The sequence below is a fragment of the Pinus tabuliformis genome, chromosome J, assembly GCF_031772625.1.
Source record: "Pinus tabuliformis cultivar Carrire ecotype Pingquan chromosome J, CPIR1, whole genome shotgun sequence".
In the NCBI taxonomy this organism is placed as follows: Eukaryota; Viridiplantae; Streptophyta; class Pinopsida; order Pinales; family Pinaceae; genus Pinus; species Pinus tabuliformis.
Genome location: NC_142295.1, coordinates 451662350 through 451687651, shown reverse-complemented (window position 1 = coordinate 451687651; position 25302 = coordinate 451662350). Strand labels below are relative to the sequence as shown.

The following is a 25302-nucleotide window of genomic DNA, read 5'->3' as shown; positions in this document are numbered from 1 at the left end:
CATTACCATGAGGAAGCATCTGCTATATTTATATTTTTTTTTGCTTTCATTTGTCACCCTAACCCAAGGTGGACCCACCCCCAACAAGCAAACTCACCTAAAATTTAAAAAAAAATTGAAAAAAAAAACGATTTTCTAAATGCTTTTCCAGAAGCTTTTCTGGAAGCGTACGGAAGCGTCTGGGAAGCGCGCTTCGGCGCTTCGGAAGCGCCAGCGCTTCCAAATTTCCAGGAAGCGTCTAAAAAAGCCGAAGCGGCGCTTCCGACTTTCGGAAGCGCGCTTCCGGCCAAGCTTCCTAGGCGCTTCCGTACGGGACGCGCTTCGGGGCTTGGAACCGGGGGGGGCGCTTCGTGCAACACTGGATGGAGTAGCAGCAACAATTTGCAGTGTAGGAACAATTGGCAATGAGTATGCCAACAACCACACGGATGCAAAAATTCAGAGGGAGTTGCAATACGAATGCAGTGTTGACAGTGGAAGGGTCAGTAGCAGTACAGATGCAGCATTTGCACAGAGGTTGGTGGACAGCATGACAGACATCAGCAGCGCAGAGGGAGATGTTACAGAACAGAGTGATGCTTCAACATGTTGCATTACTAGAGCACATTCCTCGCTAAGAGGGAGTGTTGATTTCTGGTAGCATCAGATGTTCTCTAAGTCTCAAATTTTGTAGGGAGGCTTAGGCACATGTATTCCAAAGAATCGAGAAAGCGTTTTGGGAAATTCCACCCAGAAACAGTTTTATTAAAATAATTAATTATTTTTAATGGGACCCTAAGTCTAAACTTAGGAAAATAAAATAATTAATGGGTATTAATCTAATTGTGGGTGTAACTTCTATAAGAAGACGAGGATCAAGCAGAAATGATCCTAGTCATTGATTAGCTTCTAATCTGGGCCGTTGAATGTCAATGAGGAGATTATTTAAGGAGGCTTGAGGATCACTTGGAAAAACAAACAGAGAGTTCAAAAGTTCGATTTTCTGAAACAGAGCAGCTACCAGGAGATTTTCGATAGTGAGCTTTTGCAGTGAGGGGTAGGGATAGTTGGGTTGGAGTATCTTCTCCAGGACCCAGGATACGTAGCAGAGAGACACCAGTAGGCAGCGCAAACCCAGGAGCGGTTGACGCTGGGCCAGAATGGCTCACGCAGAGCTTGACGCTGAGCCAGGAGGGCTTACGTAGAAGTTGTGCAATCTTCAGCGCAAAAGTCCGAGTTTGCTGAGGGAGCTGACATTTCTGAGCTGGGAGGGATGGAAATTTCTCTAGAGGGCAAACGTTTCCCAGTTGAGCTGACGCAGAGCCTTTTGAGGATAATGTAGGGCCTATGTAGGGCCAGCGCAGAGATAGCTGAGGACAGTTGATTCAGCTGCTGGAACAACTGGGAATTGCCGGGTAGAGTGAGGTAATCTCACTAAGTTTTTCTGCCAGTTTATTTTCTCTGTAACTGGATTGCTGGAAGGGCATCCAAAGTTGTATTCAGAAACTACTGCTTAATAATATAAAAACCTAAGAGTTGTTGCAGCAATTTTCCCAATTGGGTTTTTCCGGGGACATTTATCCAAAAAATACTATGTCACTTGTGTGTATCTTTCTCTATTGTTCTGTTCTTGTTTTGGGAAAATTAATTAATTAAGCTAAGGCTGCAATTGTATTAGCTTTGATATTTGTTGTAGGAAGTAGTAAATAATTTGTTTCAGTAATTAACAAATAGGAGAAGTTTAATCAGTTGCTGCAGTAGTAGATTCGGGTGGGATTCTCGAATTTTCACATGGTATCAGAGCTAGTGCAGGTGAAGCAAGAAGAATAGTGCCAGAGAACCCAACACTGAGCAGAAGAGGGAGTTGAAACGCTGTAGGAGGCAGCAGTTCGAAACCCCAAAGGGTTTGCGCAGTCCTAGCCGGAGGGCTGGTTTTCGAGGTAGTCTCTTTATGAGTGAGTCGACAGAGAGGAAGGACTCCCAGTTCGAAAGTTTTCCAGGGTAGAGGGAGCAGCTCTGAAGCCTCAGTGTGAGGAGAAGCTAGTGGGACACAGTCTTTTCTGCAAGTCGTTTTGTTGGGCAGAAAGACGTCAGAAGAGAAGAGAAGCACAAAGATGGAATTCTTCCTCAGAGGACTTCCAACCAAGAAGTCTGAATTCTCACGATCTGAGAAACAGCAAGGGGCAACAGATCTACTGACTCTAGCAGGGAGTGCATAAGCTAGCCCAACAACAGCGCAGAGGAGAGAGGAGGCTATTCGACTTTTTCATTTGGCAGAGATGGTAACCGCATCTCCAGGAGGGAGGTGGGGAGATATAGAGCTGTAGTTCGAAAGAACTACAGATGGGAAGGATCCTTGAGGAGCCCAACTCTTGGATCAATTCCTTGCTACGGAGTCCAGATTATAAGTAGCAGGATGGACTGGTGTGAGATGGTGCCGAGGAGTGTCGGAGAGACAGTTACAGTGGCTAGGAGCGCCAGAGACTAAGCAGCGTAGAGCAGAGTTGGAAACAATGCATATGGCACAGAGCAGAGGTCAGTAGCAACACAATAGATTCAGAGGGTCAGCGCAAAGACTAGTAACAATCAGGCTCCAACATTCACATGGCATCATACTGAACACAGTTAGTTCAATAATTTGGGATGTTTTTTCGTTGCTGATGGAGTAGCAGCAACAATTTGCAGTGCAAGGACAGTTGCTAGTGGCTGTGCCAACAACTGCACAGATGCAAAAATTCAGAGGGAGTTGTAGTAAGGATGCAGTGTTGATAGTGGCAGGGTTAGCAGGAGTAGAGATGCAACATTTGCGTAGAGGTTGGTGGAGAACATGACAAACATTAGCAACGCAGAGGGAGATGTTACAGAACAGAGTGATGCTTCAGCATGTTGCATTGCTAGAGCACATTCCTCGCAAAGAGGGAGTGTTGATTTCTGGTAGCATGAGATGTGCTCTAAGTCTCAAATTTTGCAGGGAGGCTTAGGCACATGTATTCCAAAGACCCGAGAAAGCGTTTTGGGAAATTCCACCCAGAAACCGTTTTATTAAAATGATTAATTATTTTTAATGGGACCCTAAGTCTAAACTTAGGAAAATAAAATAATTAATGGGTATTAATCTAACTGTGGGTGTAACTTCTAGAAGAAGATGAGGATCAAGCAGAAATGATCTTAGTCATTGATTAGCTTCTAATCTGGGCCGTTGAATGTCAACGAGGAGATTATTTAAGGAGGCTTGAGGGTCACTTGGAAAAACACACAGAGAGTTCAGAAGTTCGATTTTCTGAAGCAGAGCAGCTGCCGAGAGATTTTCGATAGTGAGCTTTTGTAGTGAGGGGCAGGGATAGTTGGGTTGGAGTATCTTCTCCAGGACCCAGGATACGCAACAGAGAGGCAGAGAGACACCAGGAGGAGGCAGCGCAGACCTAGGAGGGGTTGACGCTGGGCTAGAAGGGCCCACGCAGGGCTTGACGGTGAGCTAGGAGGGCTTACGTAGAAGTTGTGTAGTCTTCAGCACAAAAGTCCGAGTTTGCTGAGGGAGCTAACATTTTTGAGCTGGGAGGGCTGGAAATTGCTCCAGAGGGAAAACATTTCCCATTTGAGTTGACGCAGAGCCTTTTGAGGCTGATGTAGGGCCTACGCAGGGCCAACGTAGAGATAGCTGGGGATAGTTGGTTCAGCTGCCGGAACAGCTGGGTAGAGTGAGGTAATCTCACTCAGTTTTTCTGCCAGTTTATTCTCTCTGTAACTGGATTGCTAGAAGGGCACCCAAAGTTGTATTCAGAAACTATTGCTTAAAAATATAAAAATCTCAGAACTGCTGCACCGATTTTCCCAATTGGGTTTTTCCAGGGACATTTGTCCAAAAGATACTATGTCACTTGTGTGTATCTTTCTCTATTGTTCTGTTCTTGTTTTGGGCAAATTAATTAATTAAGCGAACGCTGCAATTGTATTAGCTTCGATATTTGCTGTAGGAAGCAATAAATAATTTGTTTAAGTACTTAACAAATAGGAGAAGTTTAATCAGTTGCTGCAGTAGTAGATTCAGGTGCGATTCTCGAATTTTCACATGGTATCAGAGCTAGTGTAGGTGAAGCAAGAAGAACAGTGCCAGAGAACCCAATGTTGAGCAAAAGAGGGAGTCGAAAACGCTGCAGGAGGCAGCAGTTTGAAACCCCAGAGGGTTTGCGCAGTCCTAGCCGGAGAGCTAATTTTTGGGCCAGTCTCTTTCTGAGTGAGTCGACGGAGAGGAAGGACTCCCAGTTCGAAAGTTTGTCGGGGCAAAGGGAGCAGCTCTAAAGCCTCAGCGTGAGGAGACGCTGGTGGGACGTAGTCTTTTCTGCAGGTCGTTTTTTTGGGCAGAAAGACATCAGAAGAGAAGAGAAGCACAGAGAGGGAATTCTTCCTCAGAGGATTCCAGCCAAGAACTCCGAATTCTCACGAGCTGAGCAGCAGCAAGGGGCAACAGATCTACTGACTCTAGCAGGGAGTGCATAGGCTAGCCCAACAGCAGCACAGAGGAGAGAGGAGGCTATTCGATTTTTTCATTTGGCAGAGATGGCAACCGCATCTCCAGGAGGGAGGAGGGGAGATTTAGAGTTGTAGTTCGAAAGAACTACATATGGGTAGGGTCCTTGAGGAGCCCACCTCTTGGATCAATTCCTTGCTACGGAGCCCAGATCAGAAGTAGCAGGATGGACTGGTGTCGGATGGTGTCGAGGAGTGTTGGAGAGACAGTTACAGTGGCTAGGAGCGCCAGAGACTGAGCAGAGTTGGCAACAGTGCAGATGGCATAGAACAAAGGTCAACAACAACACAGTAGATTCAAAGGGTCAGCGCAAAGACTAGTAGCAGTCAGGCTCCAACATTCACATGGCATCATACTGAACACAGTTAGTTCAGTAATTTGGGATGTTTTTCCGTTGTTGATGGAGTAGCAGCAACAATTTGTAGTGCAACGACAGTTGTGCCAACAACCACACAGATGCAAAAATTGAGAGGGAGTAGCAGTACAGATGCAGTGTTGACAGTGGCAGGGTCAGCAGGAGTATAGATGCAACATTTGCGTAGAGGTTGGTGGACAACATGACAGACACAACATCGCAGAGGGAGATGTTACAAAACATAGTGATGCTTCAACATGTTGCATTGCTACAGCACATTCCTCGCTAAGAGGGAGTGTTGATTTCTGGTAGCATCAGATGTGCTCTAAGTCTCAAATTTTGCAGGGAGGCTTAGCACATGTATTCCAAAGAACTAAGAAAGCGTTTTGGGAAATTCCACCTGAAACAGTTTTATTAAAATAATTAATTATTTTTAATGGGACCCTAAGTCTAAACTTAGGAAAATAAAATAATTAATGGGTATTAATCTAACTGTGGGTGTAAATTCTAGAAGAAGACGAGGATCAAACAGAAATGATCTTAGCCATTGATTAGCTTCTAATCTGGGCCGTTGAATGTCAACAAGGAGATTAAGGAGGCTTGAGGGTCACTTGGAAAAACACACAAAGAGTTCAGAAGTTCGATTTTCTGAAGCGGAGCAGCTGCCGGGAGATTTTCGATAGTGAGCTTTTGTAGTGAGGGGCAAGGATAGTTGGGTTGGAGTATCTTCTCCAAGACCTAGGATACACAACAGAGAGGTAGATAGACACTAGGAGGAGGCAACGCAGACCCAGGAGGGGTTGACACTGGGCTAGAAGGGCCCACGCAGAGCTTGATGCTGAGCCAAGAGGGCTTACACAGACGTTGTGCAGTCTTCAACGCAGAAGTCTGAGTTTGCTGGGGGAGTTGACATTTTTGAGCCGGGAGGGCTGGAAATTGCTCCAGAGGGCAAACGTTTCCCAGTTGAGCTGATGTAGAGCATTTTGAGGCTGACACAGGGCCTACGTAGGGCCAGCGCAGAGATAGCCGGGGACAGTTGGTTCAGCTGTCGGAACAACCAGGAATTGCTGGGTAGAGTGAGGTAATCTCACTAAGTTTTCTCTGCCAATTTATTCTCTCTGTAACTGGATTGTTGGAAGGGCATCCAGAGTTGTATTCAAAAACTACTGCTTAATAATATAAAACCCTTTGAGCTGCTGTACATATTTTCCCAACTAGGTTTTTTCGGGGACATTTGTCCAAAAAATACTGTGTCACTTGTGTATATCTTTCTCCATTGTTCTGTTCTTGTTTTCGGCAAATTAATTAATTAAGTGAAGGCTGCAATTGTATTAGCTTCAATATTTGCTGTAGGAAGCAGTAAATAATTTGTTTCAGTACTTAACAAATAGGAGAAGTTTAATCAATCACTGCAGTAGTAGATTCGGGTGGGATTCTCGAGTTTTCACAACTAGAACCCCACCTTAGAGAACCACCTAGGGACGGGGGCAGCTGGATGATGAGACACGGAAGGACCTCAAGAGGAGGAAGCTGTGCTTTACTTGTCAGGAGCCTTGGGCACCAGGCCATCGGTGCATAGCTGGCAAAGCACATTACATTGAGGTCTTCTCAGATAGTGACCAGGAGGACGAGGTGGAGCAGGAGTGTGGTGTGGGAGACGGTGAGAGTCCAGCAGAGAGGGGACCACCACCACCACCTCCACAGGGAGGGGCATCCTTTGCCCCATCTGGGGGAGTCCTTGCTTCTTTATGCAGGGTCCCCAAATTTCTGACATTGAGGATTAGAGGCACGATACAGGGGTAGCGGGTGTCAGTCTTAGTTGACAGTGGGGCTACCCACAACTTCATAGATGCCCAGTTGGTTCAGAGGAGGGGCCTCACCACGACCGAGTTTGAGGGCTTTTCAGTCTTGGTGCCGGGTGACCGTACCATGTAGTGCACTCGATATGTGCCCGCTTTGACAGTAGCCATGGGGAACTACTCTATGACGAACCATTTCTTTGTGGTCAATGTGCCAGACACCAACGTGGTGATGGGTGTCCAGTGGCTGTACTCCCTTGGGCGAGTTACCACTGATTGGAAGAAACTAGACCCTGGCCCGGATGGCAAATCGGTGGTCCTTAGAGGCATGCATTCGTACCCACCACAGACAATCTCAACGCATAGGATGGAGGCATATCTGTGACATGGAGACACAACATAGGCAGTAGAGCTAAGGGTCTTAGAGGTTGGAGGGCAGGCCTAGTCACCACCTCCGGACATACAAGCCTTGTTAGACAGGCACTCAGTGGTATTTGGAGACATCCCACCAGAGCAGTCACCAGACAAGGGATTTGAGCACACCATCGAGCTGGACCCTGGTGTGCAGGCAGTGATTACCACCCCTTATAGGCATCCTAAGGCCTATAAGGACGAGATTGAGCGGGCCATCAAGGAACTGTTGGCATTGGGCCACATCAAGCCAAGTTCTAGTCCCTTTGCTTCTTCAGTGGTGTTGGTGAAGAAGAAGGATGGAACCTTGCACATGTGCATTGACTACTGGGCCCTCAACAGGAAAACATTGAAGAACCAGTACCCCATACCTCACATTGATGAGTTGATGGATGAGATTAGAGGAGCCAATTACTTCTCTAAGATAGATCTACGTTCGAGGTACCATCAGATTAGAGTGAGGGATCAAGATATCCCCTAGATAGCCTTTCTGTGCCATGATGGGCACTTTGAGTTCCTGGTCATGCCCTTTGGGTTGACCAATGCCCCGACTACCTTTCAGTCATGTATGAACCATGTGTTCCAGAGGCAGTTGAGGAGGTTTGTATTGGTTTTCTTCGATGACATATTGATATACAATAGGACTTGGGAGGAGCATCTCCAGCACTTGGAGGAGGTGCTGCGTATTTTGGAGGAACAACAATTCTATGCCAAGTTGTCCAAGTGTGAGTTTGGCCTGACCGAGATGCTCTACTTGGGGCATATCATTGGCACAGATGGGGTGAAGGTCCATGAGGAGAAGATAAGAGTTATCTGTGATTGGCCAGTACCTAGAGATGTGACAACACTGAGGGGCTTCTTGGGCATCTGCACGTATTACTAGAAGTTCGTCAAGGGGTTTTCGCAGTTAGCAACTCCCCTCACGGATTTGACAAAGAGAGGGGCTTTCGCATGGACAGATGGGGCACAGACAGCTTTTGACCACCTCAAGGAGGTGATGAGCAGTTGTCCAGTATTGGCACTTCCAGACTTCTCCCAACCCTTCACCGTGGAGTGTGATGCATCCGGGGAGGGAGTTGGAGCAGTACTATTTTAGGACGAGCGCCCCATTGCTTTCGAGAGTCGGAAGCTCTTACCCCATGAGTGGTCATATTCTATATATGACAAGGAGATGCTGGCCATTATGCATGCCTTGGCCAAGTTCCGACAATATTTGGTGCGTAATAGGTTCTGGGTGAAGAATAATCACAACAGTCTTCGTCACTTCATGGGGTAGCAGGGCCTCAACAACAGACAACAAAGATGGGTCAGCAAGGTGCAAGCCTATGGCTTCGACATAGAGTATGTGCGGGGGAAACACAATGTGGTGGCTGATGCCCTATCCAAGAGACCCGCAGGCCTATCACTCATGAGCATCTGCCATGATTGGAAGGCCCAGTTATTGGTTGAGTATTCTAAGGACAGGAGGGCATGCGAGATTCTGGAGGGTACCCATGCAGATGAGCGCTACCGGGTGATGGACGAGGTCATCTACTACAAGGGGCACATATTTTTGGTTCCCAACTCGCAGTTGAGGGAGAGAGTGCTCCAGGCAGCACATGACTCGCCATTGTTAGGGCATCAGGGGTTCAGGAAAACATACATGGCAGTCAAGGAGTATTTCACATGGAAGGGCCTCAAGGGGGACGTGTTGAGGCACGTACAGGAATGTGAGGCATGTTAGAGGAACAAAGGGGAGCTGATTCATCCTGTAGGATTATTACAGCCGCTCCCCATCCCTGAGGGGAAATGGGAGAGTATCTCCATGGACTTCATCATGGGGCTCCCCACAGTACAGGGCAAGGATTGCATCTATGTAGTAGTTGACCGTTGACCAAGTATGCCCACTTTTTCGCCATCCCTACCAGATATTTGGCTTCACAGGTTGCAGAGTTGTTCTTTAGGGAGGTCTTCCGGTTACACGGGCTTCCTAAGAACATAGTGAGTGACAGGGATAACAGGTTCATGGGAGGCTTCTGGCAGGAGCTCTTTAGGTTGGTTGGTACCGAGCTCACCCCTAGCACGAGCTACCACCCCCAGACAGATGGCTAGACCAAGCGAGTTAATTAGTGGCTGGAGGGGTACCTGAGGAACTATGTGACTGGGCAGCAGAGGGCTTGGATTCGGTGGCTGCACTTGGGCGAGTATTGCTACAACACCACCCATCACATGTCCATCGGTATGACTCCTTTCCGTGCCTTCTATGGTTATGATGCATTATCTTTTGTTGACATTGTTTTCGGAGACAACCGGGCCCTAAAGGCCAAAGATTGGATCCGAGAGAGCCAAGACATCTTCAAGGCTCTCAAGGATAACTTAGTGACAATGCAAAACCAACAGAAAATGTACGCAGATAGGCACTGAACTGAGAGGCATTTCGAGGAGGGGGATTTGGTGTACCTCTGGTTACAACCATACAGGCAGTCCACATTGAAGCAGAAGGGGGTCGAGAAGCTACAACCCCGTTTTTATGGGCCATACAGGGTAGTCAGATGAGTTGGGGAGGTGGCCTACGAGCTAGAGCTGCCTCTGGGGAGCAGGATTCACAACATATTCCATGTCTCATGCCTTAAAAAGGTGTTGGGACAACAGGTGACAACAATAGTGTAATTACCCCCACTGGATGATGAGGGCCATCTGGTTTTGGAGCCTGAGGCCATTTTGGAGAGACGGGAGAGGAAGCTGAGGAGCAAGACCATTAGGGAGCTTTTGGTGCGTTGGAGGAACTTGCTGGATGAGGATGCCACCTGGGAGGGTGAGCACATTCTAGAGCACCCGGCGCTGAAGTTGTTTGAGGGCAAGCAACATTTAGGAAGGGAGGGCTGTCATGTCCTTTCCTAAATGAATTTGTAACATGTTTTGGTCTCTCCACAATTTTGTACAAATTTTTGTTAAGTAAAGGACCCAAGCAATTTTGACTTAGGGACTTAGGAGAAATGAAGGCTGGATTAATTTGCTAGTGGAAGGTGGGGGCCACCCATGTGGGAAAAATTGGGCAATTCGAATTGCCTTGGAGGGGAAATCATATGGCTGTTGGAGGGGCCCACATGAGGAAAAGGGAGGCCCACGAAGTTATAAGGAGGAAGAGCTCCTCACTTGGGGATTCATTCATACTTGCACATCGAAATCACTTGACTGTTTGCTCGAGCTGCTTAGCCGAGTCAACTGGCTGTTTAGCCACGAATCTCTCAAGCAGGAGATTCAACCTTACCTTTGGGGGACTACGAGTGCCACCCTAGGAAGGCATTTTCAAAGCACCTTGAGGAGCACTAGGGAAGATTCATAGCCAGCACACTCAGCCCACAAACCAACAGTGCGTATTTCTGGGCCAACAGAGAAGGGAACACGCAGTTGTGATCAAAGCTTCATTGGGCCAGCACTTGCTGGAGAAACTTGGAGAGTTGAAGGATATCAGGAGGCCAACCTTGGGGAGGAGTTTTGGAGCAGGTGGGTGCAGCAATTGGGTAGTTCGAAACTCAGCCTTGGAGGACTGCGCAGAGGCCAGATTAGGCATCACGTGGGCATTGAGGGAGAGAGCCACAACACCGGGATCACATTAGGGAAGGGAGGAAATTCATAAGGGATCACATCTCGGTGATTTGGGGCAGTTTTGGAGAGCTTTCCCAACATCATTCAGACAGGCCGAGTTTGCCAGCTTGAGCAGAAGGACGGGCTCCTTGGGGGTCGAATTTCAGGAGTCTGAACTAGGCCAAACCCTTCCTGGGTTTTGGTGGGTTTTTGCTGAGGATCAGGGAGCTGAAGTTTCATAATTTTTTGAGCATGGGAAGCAGTGATTCCAGCACTTCCTTTCCAGCAGACAACGCAGTTTCTGGGCAGCGTGGATCAGTTCTGGAGCAGCAGTTGGGCAGCCCTCAGATCATCATTTGCTCACTTGGGTTTTGTCACGCTTGTCCTTGGAGACAAGCCCAGGTGCACCATTCCATTCACTGTTGTATTTGCCCATGATGATTTAATAAAATGGCTCAAAAGTTCTCTATTTCCAGCGTTTTCATGGGTGTATGGTGATTGCTTCTCATTTCTGATTGTTGGTTTGTCTTCTTGCTTTGTTTATCACTGGATTTCCTATTTAGAAACATTACAAATTTTCTGGGATATAAGAATTAAAATAGATTAAAACATTCTATGTCACTTTCTCAGCAAATAAGGTTAATTCATAGGCTCTGGTCTGTTGTATAGTTATGGGTGTTGGATCATGATATTTGATGTTTGATTCTTTTAATTTTGATGCTTGCTTGTATGCCGTTTGTTCAAATACATCTTTTCTCAGTGCACGCCCTCAATCATAGCTGGTCTGAATATTTTCTGTGCAGTATTTCTTTGACATATATACATTCCTATTTTGGTCACTTTCTAAAATAGGTACTTTGGATACTTAAAAAGGCCGGATATTTAGCTATATCCATCGAAAAGGTCAAGCTATAACCCACAGATTCAAGGTATTTTTGATACCTTGTTTAATTGATCCAAACCAAATTGGATGATGCCATGTCGAGTTGTGACTAGATGTGTTTAATCATTGGGATCTCCACATATTTTATGTTTAATTTCACGATTTCAAATGGTATGGGCATGATAAAAAGCCCAAGTAGAAGTATGGAGTGTTTTCTTTATGGTCGTGACAATTCTTTGCCTAGGAATCTTGCAGCCAGCTTGTAATCAAGGATACAAAATGCTGTGTAAACAATGAGAACCTTAAGGACAGTTATGGCCTCGTATGTATGTATGTTCTTATTGTTTAATAAGAAGAGTGTAGATTTAGTGCATTCCCGCGAATGACAATGGTTGTGGAAATCTGTGTGTTGACAAGCAAATTGAATTGGGCCGTCAAATGCCATTAACCATATCTATATTATGTCTAAGCCTGTTGATGCCAATTACGGCCAATGGGTTTGGTGTTTATTGTTGCAATTCGATGGCCATTGGAATTGGTGAAAAAAACATGGGATATGGCATATCATTGTTTTGACTGTATGCTCATAAATAAACCCATTCGTAGAAGGCAAACAAAACCTTATTGCATCCTCGTTTAGCTTGCATATTCATCTCCATTTGATGGCAATTTTATGCAAGATAAGAGATGCCCTTTATGTGAAGAATATATGCCAAAAGGCGTGTTCATTGGTTCTGTGTTTTCTGCTTGGCACGTCGATGTTTTTCTCATGCAAAGTCTGCATTTGTCGCTTGCAAGCCATTTTGCTTCATGGAGAATTCTACCCCGAGCATTTTTATGTGTTGTACTAGGGATCTCTGCAATTACTTTTTGGTCAAAAAAAATGATGGCCAACATGGGAAGGGATGGACGTATGGGTTTGGGGAATGCAGGGCGCAATTTTTTAAACCTTTAATTTTTCCCTTAACTTGCATTATAACACAACTGGGGTTTTTGCCATCAAAGTGCTTGTAAAAATGTTTTAATTTTTCCCTTAACTTCCATTATAACATAACTGGGGTTTTTGCCATCAAAGTGCTTGTAAAAATGTTTTAATGGAAACGTTTTCATTTATATTATTATTATCGAATTTTAAGGTCACAGCCAAGCCACACACCAAAATGGTGTATAGCTATGTTACCAGAAACGAGAAACGAGAAACGGCAACAGTACGAGAAACGGAGTTTGGAGGTTTCGCACTCAAGAAACGAGGAGAGAGAAAATGAAAATAAAAATGAAAAATGCAGAGTTAGTTTCAATTTTCAATATAGTTTCAACTAAATTTCCAGCCCAAATTTTATTAAAAAACTAAATAATTTGAATACCAAATTGATGTTTAGCAAATTGACTATTAAATATATACATTCTTATGCTTCCTAATCAATTAAGTGTATACATTCTTATGCATTTTGGACCTTTGGCTAATTATTGTTTCCTTAAAAAAAATCCAAATAATTATATATATAAACAATAAATAGAATTTGCAATTAAATGTGAACTTCTTGAGCCACATATAGAATAGTGTTTAAACTATGAATTTTAACAATATACATGTTAAAGGAAAACAAATCAACTAAAAAAAGGGACAATAGTACAAAAATGATCAACTTTCTGTATACTTTGCATAGGCCTCTAGGTTATTGAATGAATACATGCATGAAATCTACACTAAAGAGTGAAAATATAGGGCTGAGAACGACTTGCAAAAGAGCCAACTACGACCTGTGAAAGATTTCTCGTAAAATATATGCACCGGTTAACTAAAACGACCGTAGAAAACGGCGTTTCTGTCCGGTATCGTTTCTTACACGTTTTTTACGGGGAACGGTGGCAACCGTCCCGTTTCTAGTAACATAGGTGTATAAGACCCCTTTGTTTGTGGGACAAGGGGTCCACCTCCACACAGCGATTTGACTGCTAAGTCTATGAAAGCATACATACTCTACCCTCTCTGGATTTGAACCTATGACCTCTTAGGAGGAAACATATGCTCTTAACCATTAGGCCAATTAATGGATTCAGTCGAACCTCTATTTCTTGACCTCTTGCTTGATGTTGAGCAGCTAGGTATTCTTTAGGGCGTTAATTATTAACAGCTGTGGATACATTCATTTCCCACTCTTATATATGCATTTGGGTTTGTAGTATAACTATGTTTTGGCATGGTATAATGTGGCCTGCTTATTCTTTTCAGAGGGTGAATGTTAGCTAAGTTATAGGCTTATCTGAGTATCTCTTTCTCTTTCGCTTCTTTGTGAACTCTGTTGAATACATTCTTCTTTGATTGAACCATATAAGCTCAAGAACATTTTGTGATGAGTCAAGTGATCATAGGCATTTTATTTACATGGTTTGACTTTGCTTTTTATGCTACAGTGTAAGTTATCCAAAATATTACCCACATGAGCAACCATACCGTCTGTGCGACTTTAAGTTTGTCAATAACTTGCTTCTGATTGCCTTGAACTACATATTTATGCTCTTGTTGGCATTACTGAAAGTAAAATAAATAATAGAAATGCAATAGAGAGATACTTCTATGATTGGATTCGATGAAGGCACATGAAAACTTAAATGGTTGCTGCTTGAAGGAAAGAGGACTGCTGTTCTGACTGTGATGAGTATTTAGAATTTTACTGCTGGTTATAATTTGCTTACAACGAACCTAGATGTAGTCACAAACAAGTACTGAAGGTTATTGCTGTTCACAAGGCTGAAAAGTGGTCTGAAATCCCTCAATCAATCCTACAAGAAGTTTCCCAAAGACCCCACATCCTTGCTGGAAACATCTGTTAATTGCACCTGCCTGCTTTTTTACACTTATTTTCATGCTGCCTTAGCTGTCCAATCATTGATATCACAGCCATAATCGTGTTGCCATTAACCCTAGTTCTGTTTGTTGGTGAAAATTTTCCACAGCTGGAGGTATCAACCATTGGAAAGACCAACACTATTGGGTTCCAGAGAGCCACCAATCAAAGGATATATCTACTGGTGTATCTTCTATTTATGGCTCTTCAAATGCTGCTATTGATTCTGCGGTCATTTTCTTCTATACATCATCTTCAGATTACCTCGTAATCCTACAGGAGTATGTTACAGGATTTCACATCCTCCCATCAAAAGTTGATCTTATATGCTGAGTTATCCTTACACTTGGATGGTGATCTGTTTGCTTTGTTTGGAGACCTTGGAGGATGGCAACATGGTGCTACAGGCTGTCATATTATAACCAGATTGCTGATGTCAAACTGTTCATGGAGGCTACTATCAAATACTGCAGTAAGCGACACTTTGCCATGATGGTTTTGGAACCTTAACACCAATGTCAAAATCTTTTGAAACGTGTTTCCTAAAACTAAACCAAATGCTGCAACAAACTTTGACCACGCCCAATTTTCCTTTGACTTGCCAGGCAAGGACTACTGCTTCCAGCCATTGTTTATTATTTAAAATTTAATGGATTTAAGTCAGAATAAACCCACACTTCCAAAAGTCCGATGAATTTTTGGAGTCATTATACCGTACACAACTTTATTCATTATGAGAAATTTAATTGTTTGGAAATTTCTTTGCACAATTGAATTTTTATTTAATGATTAAGTTTAAGTTATGTTCAGTTTCAATGCTATATGGAAGATTAGTTTCAATATTAAATAGAAAAATTCAAAAATGATGTTTTATGAAAATTAATTTCTTAAAATATGAGTTCATTTACTCTCAATCCTTCTTTATTAATTGATAAAAATTATATTCCCACGCAAATTAATAAAAACTAGTTTATATATACATTTCTGGTTGAAAATGACTGAAACTCTCCATCCTTTTTAATTAATTGATAAAAATTATATTCCACGCAAATTAACAAAAACTATATCTATATAAACTAATGTATACATTTCTGGTTGAAAATGACTGAAACTCTTACCTAATTGTGATCCCCCTGAACTTATCTTTATCGTGAATTTTGAAACACGAAGATTAATAAAAATTATACTTATATAAATTAATGTATATACTTGTCGAGTGGTTTATAGTGAAATTTTTTGGAAGTTTTTTGGTGAGTTTTTTGGGTCTAATTTCATTAAAATTTGGCAGGAATTTATTGAAATCACAAGTTTGATGAGGTGTTTTTAGTGAAACTTTTTGGAATCTTTTCGGGTGGGTTTTTCCGATCTAATTTCTCTAAAATTTGGCAGGAATTTATTGAAATCACAAGTTTAATGGGTAACCCCTGCACAATTGAAGTACCCTCGGTCCTTTTCAATGCGCTGAATCCATATATACAGTCAACAAACTAGTTTAAATAACACAAATCAAGATTTCACCTCAAATTTTTCTGCCAAATTCGGACCCCAGAAAATCCAAAAAATAACTAAAAACGAATCTTGTACTTCTGGTTAAAAATGCCAAGGAAACTCTTACCTAATTTTGGTGAACCATATCTCTGAAATATATTGGACTGACAGCGGAATTAAACGTATTCTAGAAATCCCCAATCTATATAAAGATGCCCAAATATACCCGTAAATTGTAATGTGTACACTTAATGGTTGAAAATGACAGAAATGTATACACTTAGTTGAAAATGATTCAGAAATGTACACACTTAATGGTGGAAACTGACTGAGACTTTGCAAATTGTTATCAACCACATATAGAGTATCAGATTGTTTGGACTCTGCAATTGTAGTCGCATTTTCAAAATTCCAATTTCACTTCACTTCCTCCAGGAAACTCTTACCTAATTTTGGTGAACCATATCTCTGAAATATATTGGACTGACAGCGGAATTAAACGTATTCTAGAAATCCCCAATCTATATAAAGATGCCCAAATATACCCGTAAATTGTAATGTGTACACTTAATGGTTGAAAATGACAGAAATGTATACACTTAAGTTGAAAATGATTCAGAAATGTACACACTTAATGGTGGAAACTGACTGAGACTTTGCAAATTGTTATCAACCACATATAGAGTATCAGATTGTTTGGACTCTGCAATTGTAGTCGCATTTTCAAAATTCCAATTTCACTTCACTTCCTCCAGGAAACTCTTACCTAATTTTGGTGAACCATATCTCTGAAATATATTGGACTGACAGCGGAATTAAACGTATTCTAGAAATCCCCAATCTATATAAAGATGCCCAAATATACCCGTAAATTGTAATGTGTACACTTAATGGTTGAAAATGACAGAAATGTATACACTTAAGTTGAAAATGATTCAGAAATGTACACACTTAATGGTGGAAACTGACTGAGACTTTGCAAATTGTTATCAACCACATATAGAGTATCAGATTGTTTGGACTCTGCAATTGTAGTCGCATTTTCAAAATTCCAATTTCACTTCACTTCCTCCAGGAAACTCTTACCTAATTTTGGTGAACCATATCTCTGAAATATATTGGACTGACAGCGGAATTAAACGTATTCTAGAAATCCCCAATCTATATAAAGATGCCCAAATATACCCGTAAATTGTAATGTGTACACTTAATGGTTGAAAATGACAGAAATGTATACACTTAAGTTGAAAATGATTCAGAAATGTACACACTTAATGGTGGAAACTGACTGAGACTTTGCAAATTGTTATCAACCACATATAGAGTATCAGATTGTTTGGACTCTGCAATTGTAGTCGCATTTTCAAAATTCCAATTTCACTTCACTTCCTCCAGGAAACTCTTACCTAATTTTGGTGAACCATATCTCTGAAATATATTGGACTGACAGCGGAATTAAACGTATTCTAGAAATCCCCAATCTATATAAAGATGCCCAAATATACCCGTAAATTGTAATGTGTACACTTAATGGTTGAAAATGACAGAAATGTATACACTTAAGTTGAAAATGATTCAGAAATGTACACACTTAATGGTGGAAACTGACTGAGACTTTGCAAATTGTTATCAACCACATATAGAGTATCAGATTGTTTGGACTCTGCAATTGTAGTCGCATTTTCAAAATTCCAATTTCACTTCACTTCCTCCGCGTTTCCATTGAAACATTGTCGACTCGTCAAGCTGACGATTTCCCATCCCTAACCCGACACACAGCACACTTCTCGTGACTCTGCGTTCTAATTCCACCACTGTTATAGCGGCAGCCTGCATCCCATATTGATCAGAATCATTAACAGATTCGGCCAGATCGAAGACAATGAGAAACTGCGCCATGTATAACTTATTCTTTGCTTGTTCCTGCAAACAAGCAACCATTCTATTTCATTTGACCGCTTTACTGTTGATTGGTAGTTTTCCTTCGGTTATATCACATGTGAGCGCATATAAATGCAATAATGCTTCTACTTACGCTGATGGAAGTATATTTTCACGCAATTTGAATACGGTAATGGGCGATCTACTGAAGAATGCACCTCAAACAGGGTTCAACACTTGTTCCTATGGCCAAAATGCCAACAGAATCTATGGCCTTCTCCAGTGTCTTGGGAACATGTCTCAGCAACACTGCTTAACCTGTTCACAATTAGCAAATGATAGCGTTCGACAACTTTGCGGAAACGCCATAGGTGCTCGAGTATGGCTTGTTCACTGCTTCCTGCGATACGACATCTCTGCCTTCTTCTCAAAGCTAGACACCGACGGGACGTATCTTCAGCAAAGCCAAAACAATATTGGGACATACAGTCTGAATAATTTGAGGACCAATACTTCAAGACTTCTTTCCAACCTGTCTGATAAGGCATGTGTTCCTGCAAATAAGGGATTCGCTGAAGGATCCGCTGCATATTCTTCTATTAACATCGTTTACGGTCTAATTCAGTGTCGGAGAGATATATCCATCAAGGACTGCAGAACTTGTTTGCAAATAGCAAGGAACAACCTCTACAATTGTTGCTCTTTGAAGCAAGCAGCTGACGCACTGTTGGGAAGCTGCAGGGTCCGATACGGAGGATACAACGTTCTTACTACTTCTGGAGGGGTTAGTAATACTAGTCCACCTGCATCCTCTGGTTCCTCAAACCCTCCAAAAGGTACTGCCCAGAGAACTTTAGCGAATATAATTTCACTCTGTTATGTTTAAGGTAAATCAAACATATAATTATGAACAATATACATATATATAGAAGCAATCATATAAAGAAAACCAAAAAATACTCTCAGACAACTCTAATTCCGGGAAAAATCCAACTTACTGGAATTTCATTAGTCCATTTACCAAAAAATACTAAAAAAACTCTAACTCGGGGACAATCCAACCTAAAAAGCCATGTCATTAGTTCTCGGCAAAAACCTTGACATAGCCTGCTGGGAGCCCTCCCCTCCTCAACGCTTGACACATTACATTGCACGGGGAATCCCAAACTTGCACAAGCCTTAGCCTCCGCCCCCCTCCCCAACGCTTGACACCTTACATTGTACGGGGAATCCCAAACTTTCACAACCCTTAAACCAACTCTTAATCCATTAAAATGGAGACCCATAAACCTATTATACGTTTGTTTCCAACCACATACAATTGACATAATACCATCGACGACCAAACCATGTACCAGAAACTACTTACTACAAACTATCAATCCCTAATAGAGATTAATCCTACCACACCCAACATGCCCAGTAATGCACAAATAATCTCTTTCTGCTTCTACATTGATTGAATTGTATCATTTCTGCCTTTCAGGGATTATAAATTTAATTGTGCTTCGGCTTGTTTAAATAACAACACAATAAATACTCTGCAGAACGTTCCTCGAAAACAATACGCACTATTTTGGGGATTTTGGGAGGCGTTCTCCTCGCGTTAGTGATCTGTCTGTTTACCACGCGGAAGAAACTGAAATCTGCGATTTCAAGGAGGCCAGTACCCCTTGCGCAGGGTGAAGGTAGAATCTACATTTTGACTTCTGTTTTGCCCCTGTAAATTTATGTTATCCAATGAAGCTGTTTATTTCTTACTTATTCACTGTTTTTTTTGTTCATGCACAGACACACATGAATATGGTCCAGAATGGACACTAAATCAGGAACAAATTCTCTTCACCTTAGAAGCACTCATAGAGTCAACGGATAATTTTCATGAAAGAAACAAACTTGGAGAAGGTGGCTTTGGCGCTGTATACAAGGTAAGTGCATGTTTATATATATATATATATGAAGGGGAGACATTCATAATAACAATGAATCGCACAGAGAATAGAACAGGTCCAAAGATGCATTCCTGATCATTCTATCTGCATCTATCTTTCTTAGAGTAAGAGTACTATTGGTTTTGTCTGCCTCTTTTTTTTTAATCCAAGCTTCATCAAAATCCATGATTAAATCCATTTGAAATTGCAATTTGATAATACAGAGATGGAATCAATAACTTCCAAAATTCTTATTATATTAGGCACTCTGTAACATATGTTTTACTAAAATCTACCATGAAATCCATTGAAGTTGTATATTCTAATTTCATGAATAAAATCCATTACCTCCAAAATCCCTACGCATTTTTTATCATACAATTTGTATATTTAATATCTAGATTTTTATCAGACAAAATGAATTTTTTATATCACTTTATTTTCCAGAGTTTGTTTATTTTCGTGAATATGAGTTGGACTATTTGTAAATCGATTTTAGACACTAAAATTTTATAGGCTAGAGTTGGTGATGGGACTTGCTTTCATATTGCTTGTATCTTCTTACACTACGGGAGTATGGGTGATGCCTCCAGAAATTTGAACACTGATGATACTAGTTTTATGCTGATAAATATGTTAATTTTGAAATAGGATTTCCACAATTTAAAGTTAATGGTTAATAATTATTCCACATGTCTATTTTAGAATAAAGTTTTCACAATTTTAATTTAATTATTATCAATGATAAATAAGTGGATGTTAGGGATTTAACCTCTATGGAATATTTTATAATATTCTTAATAGTAATAAATTAAAAGTTGAAGTTGAAATTTATTTTAAAAGTAGTTATGTTTTTTCAATTAAATTGATCAATTAAAAAAAGGTCACATTAAATAAATTATGGTTTTTTTGGCCATGTGAAATTGATAAATCATAGTACTGTAACAAACCCTATTTATAGGTTGAAAATCTCCATTATTAAATGGAAGTGAATCTCCATGGTTAAGAATTTTACTACAATATGTTTAACTTATATATTAATTCTTTTGTAATTAATAACAATAATAATAATTTAAAATAAAGTTATAATTTAGTTGATTTTTATGATATTTTTAATCTTGGCAATGAGATGTATCATAAGTAAATGTTTTGATATCTATCATGGATTATTGCCTATTGCCTATGGTCCTTACTGGTCATTTAATTTATTGCAGTGCTAGTCATTTAATTTATTCAAGTGCAATAGTATATTTATATTTAAGATTTGATTAAAAAAAAATATTCTTGATCGTCTGCTTGGGGTAGCTTAATTGGCAATGGCTGTGGAAATGAAGTCTCACCCAACCAAGTCTTGGATTCAAATTTTGTGCTATCCCCCAATCGGATGAGAAATTGGACATGATGAAGATATAGTCCTACCAAACTTACAAAGACAAAAAAAACAAAATATTCTTGATCATCCAATTATAATTGAATTTATTAGATTTTTTAATTTTTTATTTATGATTATTTGTTTTACTAAAAAGTTCTTTTAACTATATCTTGGACTCGTCAACCCTATTGCCACATTCATCTGACTTATATGACTGGATTGGTAATATTGCTAATAATTTCTATTATGTTAGCCTATCAAATTGCCAAATCAAACAGATCCTTAGCTCACTGATAATTTTGTATTTTTTGCCAAATCAAACAGATCCTTAGCTCACTGATAATTTTGTATTTTTTCCATGAGACCTACCGTCTCATGCACAGATCAATAAACTTCTAGATGCAAGAATATGGCTTTTCATTCGATGTTGCCACATTCATCTGACTTATATGACTGGATTGGTAATATTGCTATTTTCTATGATGTTAGCCCTTCAAATTGCCAAATCAAACAGATCCTTAGCTCACTGATAATTTTGTATTTTTTTCTCATGAGACGTACAGTCTCGTGCACAGATTAATGAACTTCTAGATCCAAGAAGATGGCTTTTCATTCGTTGTTGCCACATTCATCTAACTTATATGACTGGATTGGTAATCTTGCTAATTTCTATGATGTTAGCCCATCAAATTGCCAAATCAAACAGATCCTTACCTCACTGATATTTTTGTATTTTTTCCCATTAGACCTACCGTCTCGTGCACAGATTAATAAACTTCTAGATCCAAGAAGATGGCTTTTCATTCGTTGTTGACGTGACTGGTTCTTTCAGGGAAACACAACAGACGGAAAAGAAATAGCAGTGAAGAAGTTGTCTGCAATTTCTAGGCAGGGCAACGCAGAGTTTATGAATGAGGTGAAGGTTTTGGCCAATGTACGACATCGAAATCTTGTAAAGCTGCTTGGATGTTGTGCCGAGGGAACCGAAAGGTTGATAGTTTACGAGTATTTGCCAAATCACAGTCTGCACACCCTCCTGTTTGGTAGGTCCAACGTTATTTAAAAATGATGATATATCGTTGTTTTATAAATTTAAAGACATTGCTGATATTGCTACGAGATTCCGATTATTCAAGAATTCTGAAAGTTGCTCAATTTGAATTAATGTAGATCCAGATCACAAGCTGAAATTGCTTGACTGGCAGACGCGCTACAAAATCATAATGGGAATAGCTCGTGGTCTTCGTTATCTTCACGAGGAATCAGAGCCTCCAATCATTCACAGAGACATTAAAGCAAACAACATTTTGCTTAATGAGGCATTGAATCCCAAGATAGCAGACTTTGGGTTAGCAAGACTCTTTCCCGAAGAGAAGAGTCATATCCAAACCAGAATTGCGGGGACATTGTAAGCTCACATTTATTTTTCTCTACCCTCTCCTGAACAGTTTACCTTCATGCAATCATGCAATTTTAACAACGCCCCAACTTACTTCAAGTGTTTCTGTTTCATTTCATTGGAGTATGTAGCGGTCACATGGCGCCTGAGTATGCAATGCAGGGACAACTGTCCATGAAAGCTGATGTCTATAGTTTTGGAGTGCTGGTCCTGGAGATTGCCAGTGGAAGAAAAGTCAGTGATATAGATTTTCCCCAAGAAACGCAAAGCTTATTAGAATGGGTAAGATTTCAACTTCAACCTCACTTGGCTTCAATAAATAAATCTGTGAATCTTTTAAAAGACTGGTTTGATGTGCTAGAATAGAGATATTGATTGATTCTGTATTTGATTTTGGATGCCATCCAGGCATGGAGATCATACAAGGAAGGGTGCCTTTTGAATATGATAGATCCTACAGTCACCCAAACATGCCGAGAGGAGCAAGCAGTAAGATGCATTCATGTTGCCCTTTTGTGCACGCAAGCAGATGCAGGCATCCGTCCCACCATATCTAATGTTCAACAGATGATTTCCAGCTCTTCTGAGGTGTTGCCAAATCCCAAAAAACCCGCATTTGTGAAAATCAGTGAGCGTAACCTCGACGGATCCATAGCCCGCAGGATTGACGAGTCAGGGATGGCCTCAGTGTTGCCTGCCCTTACAGGGAGTCCTATTATTCCTTCTACAAATAATGTCACCATTACGGAATTGGAATGTAGGTAGCTTATGTTCACGGTTGGTTACCAGCAGGACTGAAGGAAATCCTTGTCTTTAAAGTTATTTTTCTGTGATGGTTTAGCAGCCATCAATGCCTCTAGTAATTAAGCCATAGACAGGACAGAGTGGCTAGTAATTTGCATTCTGAGAATGTGGGTCTTGTTTTTTCCTTGCCAAAATTTTACCGGGTTCAGAAGTTATAAACAGTTGCAAGTCTCATCACAGGCAGATACAATTGCCAAACATTTACCGGGTTCAGAAGTTATAAACCAAGTCTCATCACAGGAAGATACCAGCAATAAGAAAGTAAGTCTTATTATCAATTCCAATCTCTGGAATTTTGGAATTTTGATATTTGGAGTCGATTTGCAATATTATGGATAAAAATACAAGCGGGAAAAAATCTTAGCCTATAATTTTGTAAATCCTACGAAAGTTGCTCTGGAATGTCAAGTTTGAAAGCTGGTTAGCCATTACTTGTAAGTAAAAGTATATGAGTATTTTAATGTTAGGGAAAGAAATCATGTCTGATGTCTGTAACTTGTTTCCAAACATACTCAACGGCTTTGCGTCGCCTCTGTACGGGTTATCTTGATTATATGTTGAATATCATGAGAAAAAGATTTAACAAAGGTTGGATCTATCGATAGGTTTGCGAATTCCAAAGAATTTTCAATGGAATTTTAGTTGTTAAACAAGGTAACTTGCAGCCTTTGCTCTCCAGCGGATTCCTATAGCTTTTTTTGAATTTATTAAAAATTGTAAATATTTAAATTAATATATATATATATATATATATATATATATATATATTTTGTGTTTTATTTAGATTTTGAAATAATTTGAAAATTAAATGGGCATGATCAAACTGAATAGTCAACCAGATTAAGATCCAAAAAGACATAAGTTTTTGGACAGATCTCTGGAATCACCACGGAGCATAGTTACCTTTGAATACGATATGGTAGGGAAATATTTTGATTCAAAATTTTTCAATTAAGAAAAAAATTCGATTCAAATTTTTTCAATGCGGAAAAAAATCATCAATATATTTCACAAAAATTTACTTATATCTTTCAAAATCTACCAAATCTACTTCTTATCTGAATAAGGATGCCTTTTTGCTTTAGCTTGCCCTGCTGACTACTGCCTCTATCTGAGCTGCAATCCATTTATGTTTTTTACGATTTAGGCAAGGACAAAGCTCCATTAAATCAGTTTCCTCGGCTTTGAGATCTCCCGCCCATACCATCCTTATCTGCTCCTTTGTCAGTGTTATTTTCTAGGTATCACTATAAACTCCCATTTCTCTTATCTTCTAACTATTACTAGAACCTTGCAGTTTTCTTATCAATTAACTTGATGTATAACATATTTTCTTCATTTTTCCATTTTCGTTTGAGGTTAGATTTTGCAATATGATCCGTGGGTGTTTTTGCACATGGGAGCTTGACTGCAACCTCCTCCTTTTTGGGAGAGATCTACCGAAGATCGAAATAGATATAATCTGCATATGAGGTCTCGGGATTTTCAGTGACATTCATGCTTGACTCAACTTCTGTATGCTGGGCTGCTGGCAAGCTACGACAGTTCATGATTGCCCTTTGTCGGAATATATGTTGGACGTAGTCTAAGAGATTGTTTTTTTCTCTCCAAAATCATGGAATGGAAATTCTGGTTATATTTTGATAAAATTTGGCAGGAATTTTTTAAATTCAAGTTATATCTGTCAAACTTAAATATTTTGGATATTCTAGAAGTTTTTAATGGTGCTGAATCCATTTCCACTATAAAAACATGATTCAAACCCTGCTACTCAAAATTTTTTGAAATAATTTTGTTCAAAACAATTTTTAGCCGTCCAAACAATTCCTCCTCTCATATAGTCACAGAAACAATTCCTCCCCTCATAGACGCCTCTGTGCGTCTGTTGGAATCATTTTAAGCGCTGCAGCATCTTTCTCAGTCACATGTAACCTCACTGTCAGGGACTGTCAAAACACATGAACATTGCAGTGATGGTGATTGCCTCGGTCATATGAGCGGATCCAGATGACATTGCGGGCGCTTTGAGCGGTCTTCTGACTACAAGTGTTGGTCT

At 40.6% G+C, this 25302-nt stretch overlaps 1 protein-coding gene across 4 annotated transcripts in view; it reads left to right on the top strand.

The window, feature by feature from the left end:
• The window catches only part of LOC149227768 (cysteine-rich receptor-like protein kinase 44), a 109324-nt gene extending 85486 nt beyond the window's left edge, over window positions 1-23838 (top strand). Inside the window, exons 2-9 of one of the 4 annotated variants that reach the window (XM_089377923.1) lie at window positions 14481-14843; window positions 17968-18576; window positions 19288-19428; window positions 19532-19668; window positions 21876-22086; window positions 22214-22451; window positions 22574-22724; window positions 22851-23836. In XM_089377923.1, the coding sequence (XP_089234049.1) occupies window positions 14759-14843; window positions 17968-18576; window positions 19288-19428; window positions 19532-19668; window positions 21876-22086; window positions 22214-22451; window positions 22574-22724; window positions 22851-23207 (1929 nt within the window). In that variant the 5' untranslated portion in view covers window positions 14481-14758 and the 3' untranslated portion in view covers window positions 23208-23836. Of the gene's footprint in view, window positions 1-14480; window positions 14844-17732; window positions 18577-19287; window positions 19429-19531; window positions 19669-21875; window positions 22087-22213; window positions 22452-22573; window positions 22725-22850 lie in introns of those variants that run through there. The other 3 variants (XM_089377925.1, XM_089377922.1, XM_089377924.1) reach the window with 3 other exon arrangements.
• Window positions 23839-25302: the final 1464 nt, after the last annotated feature.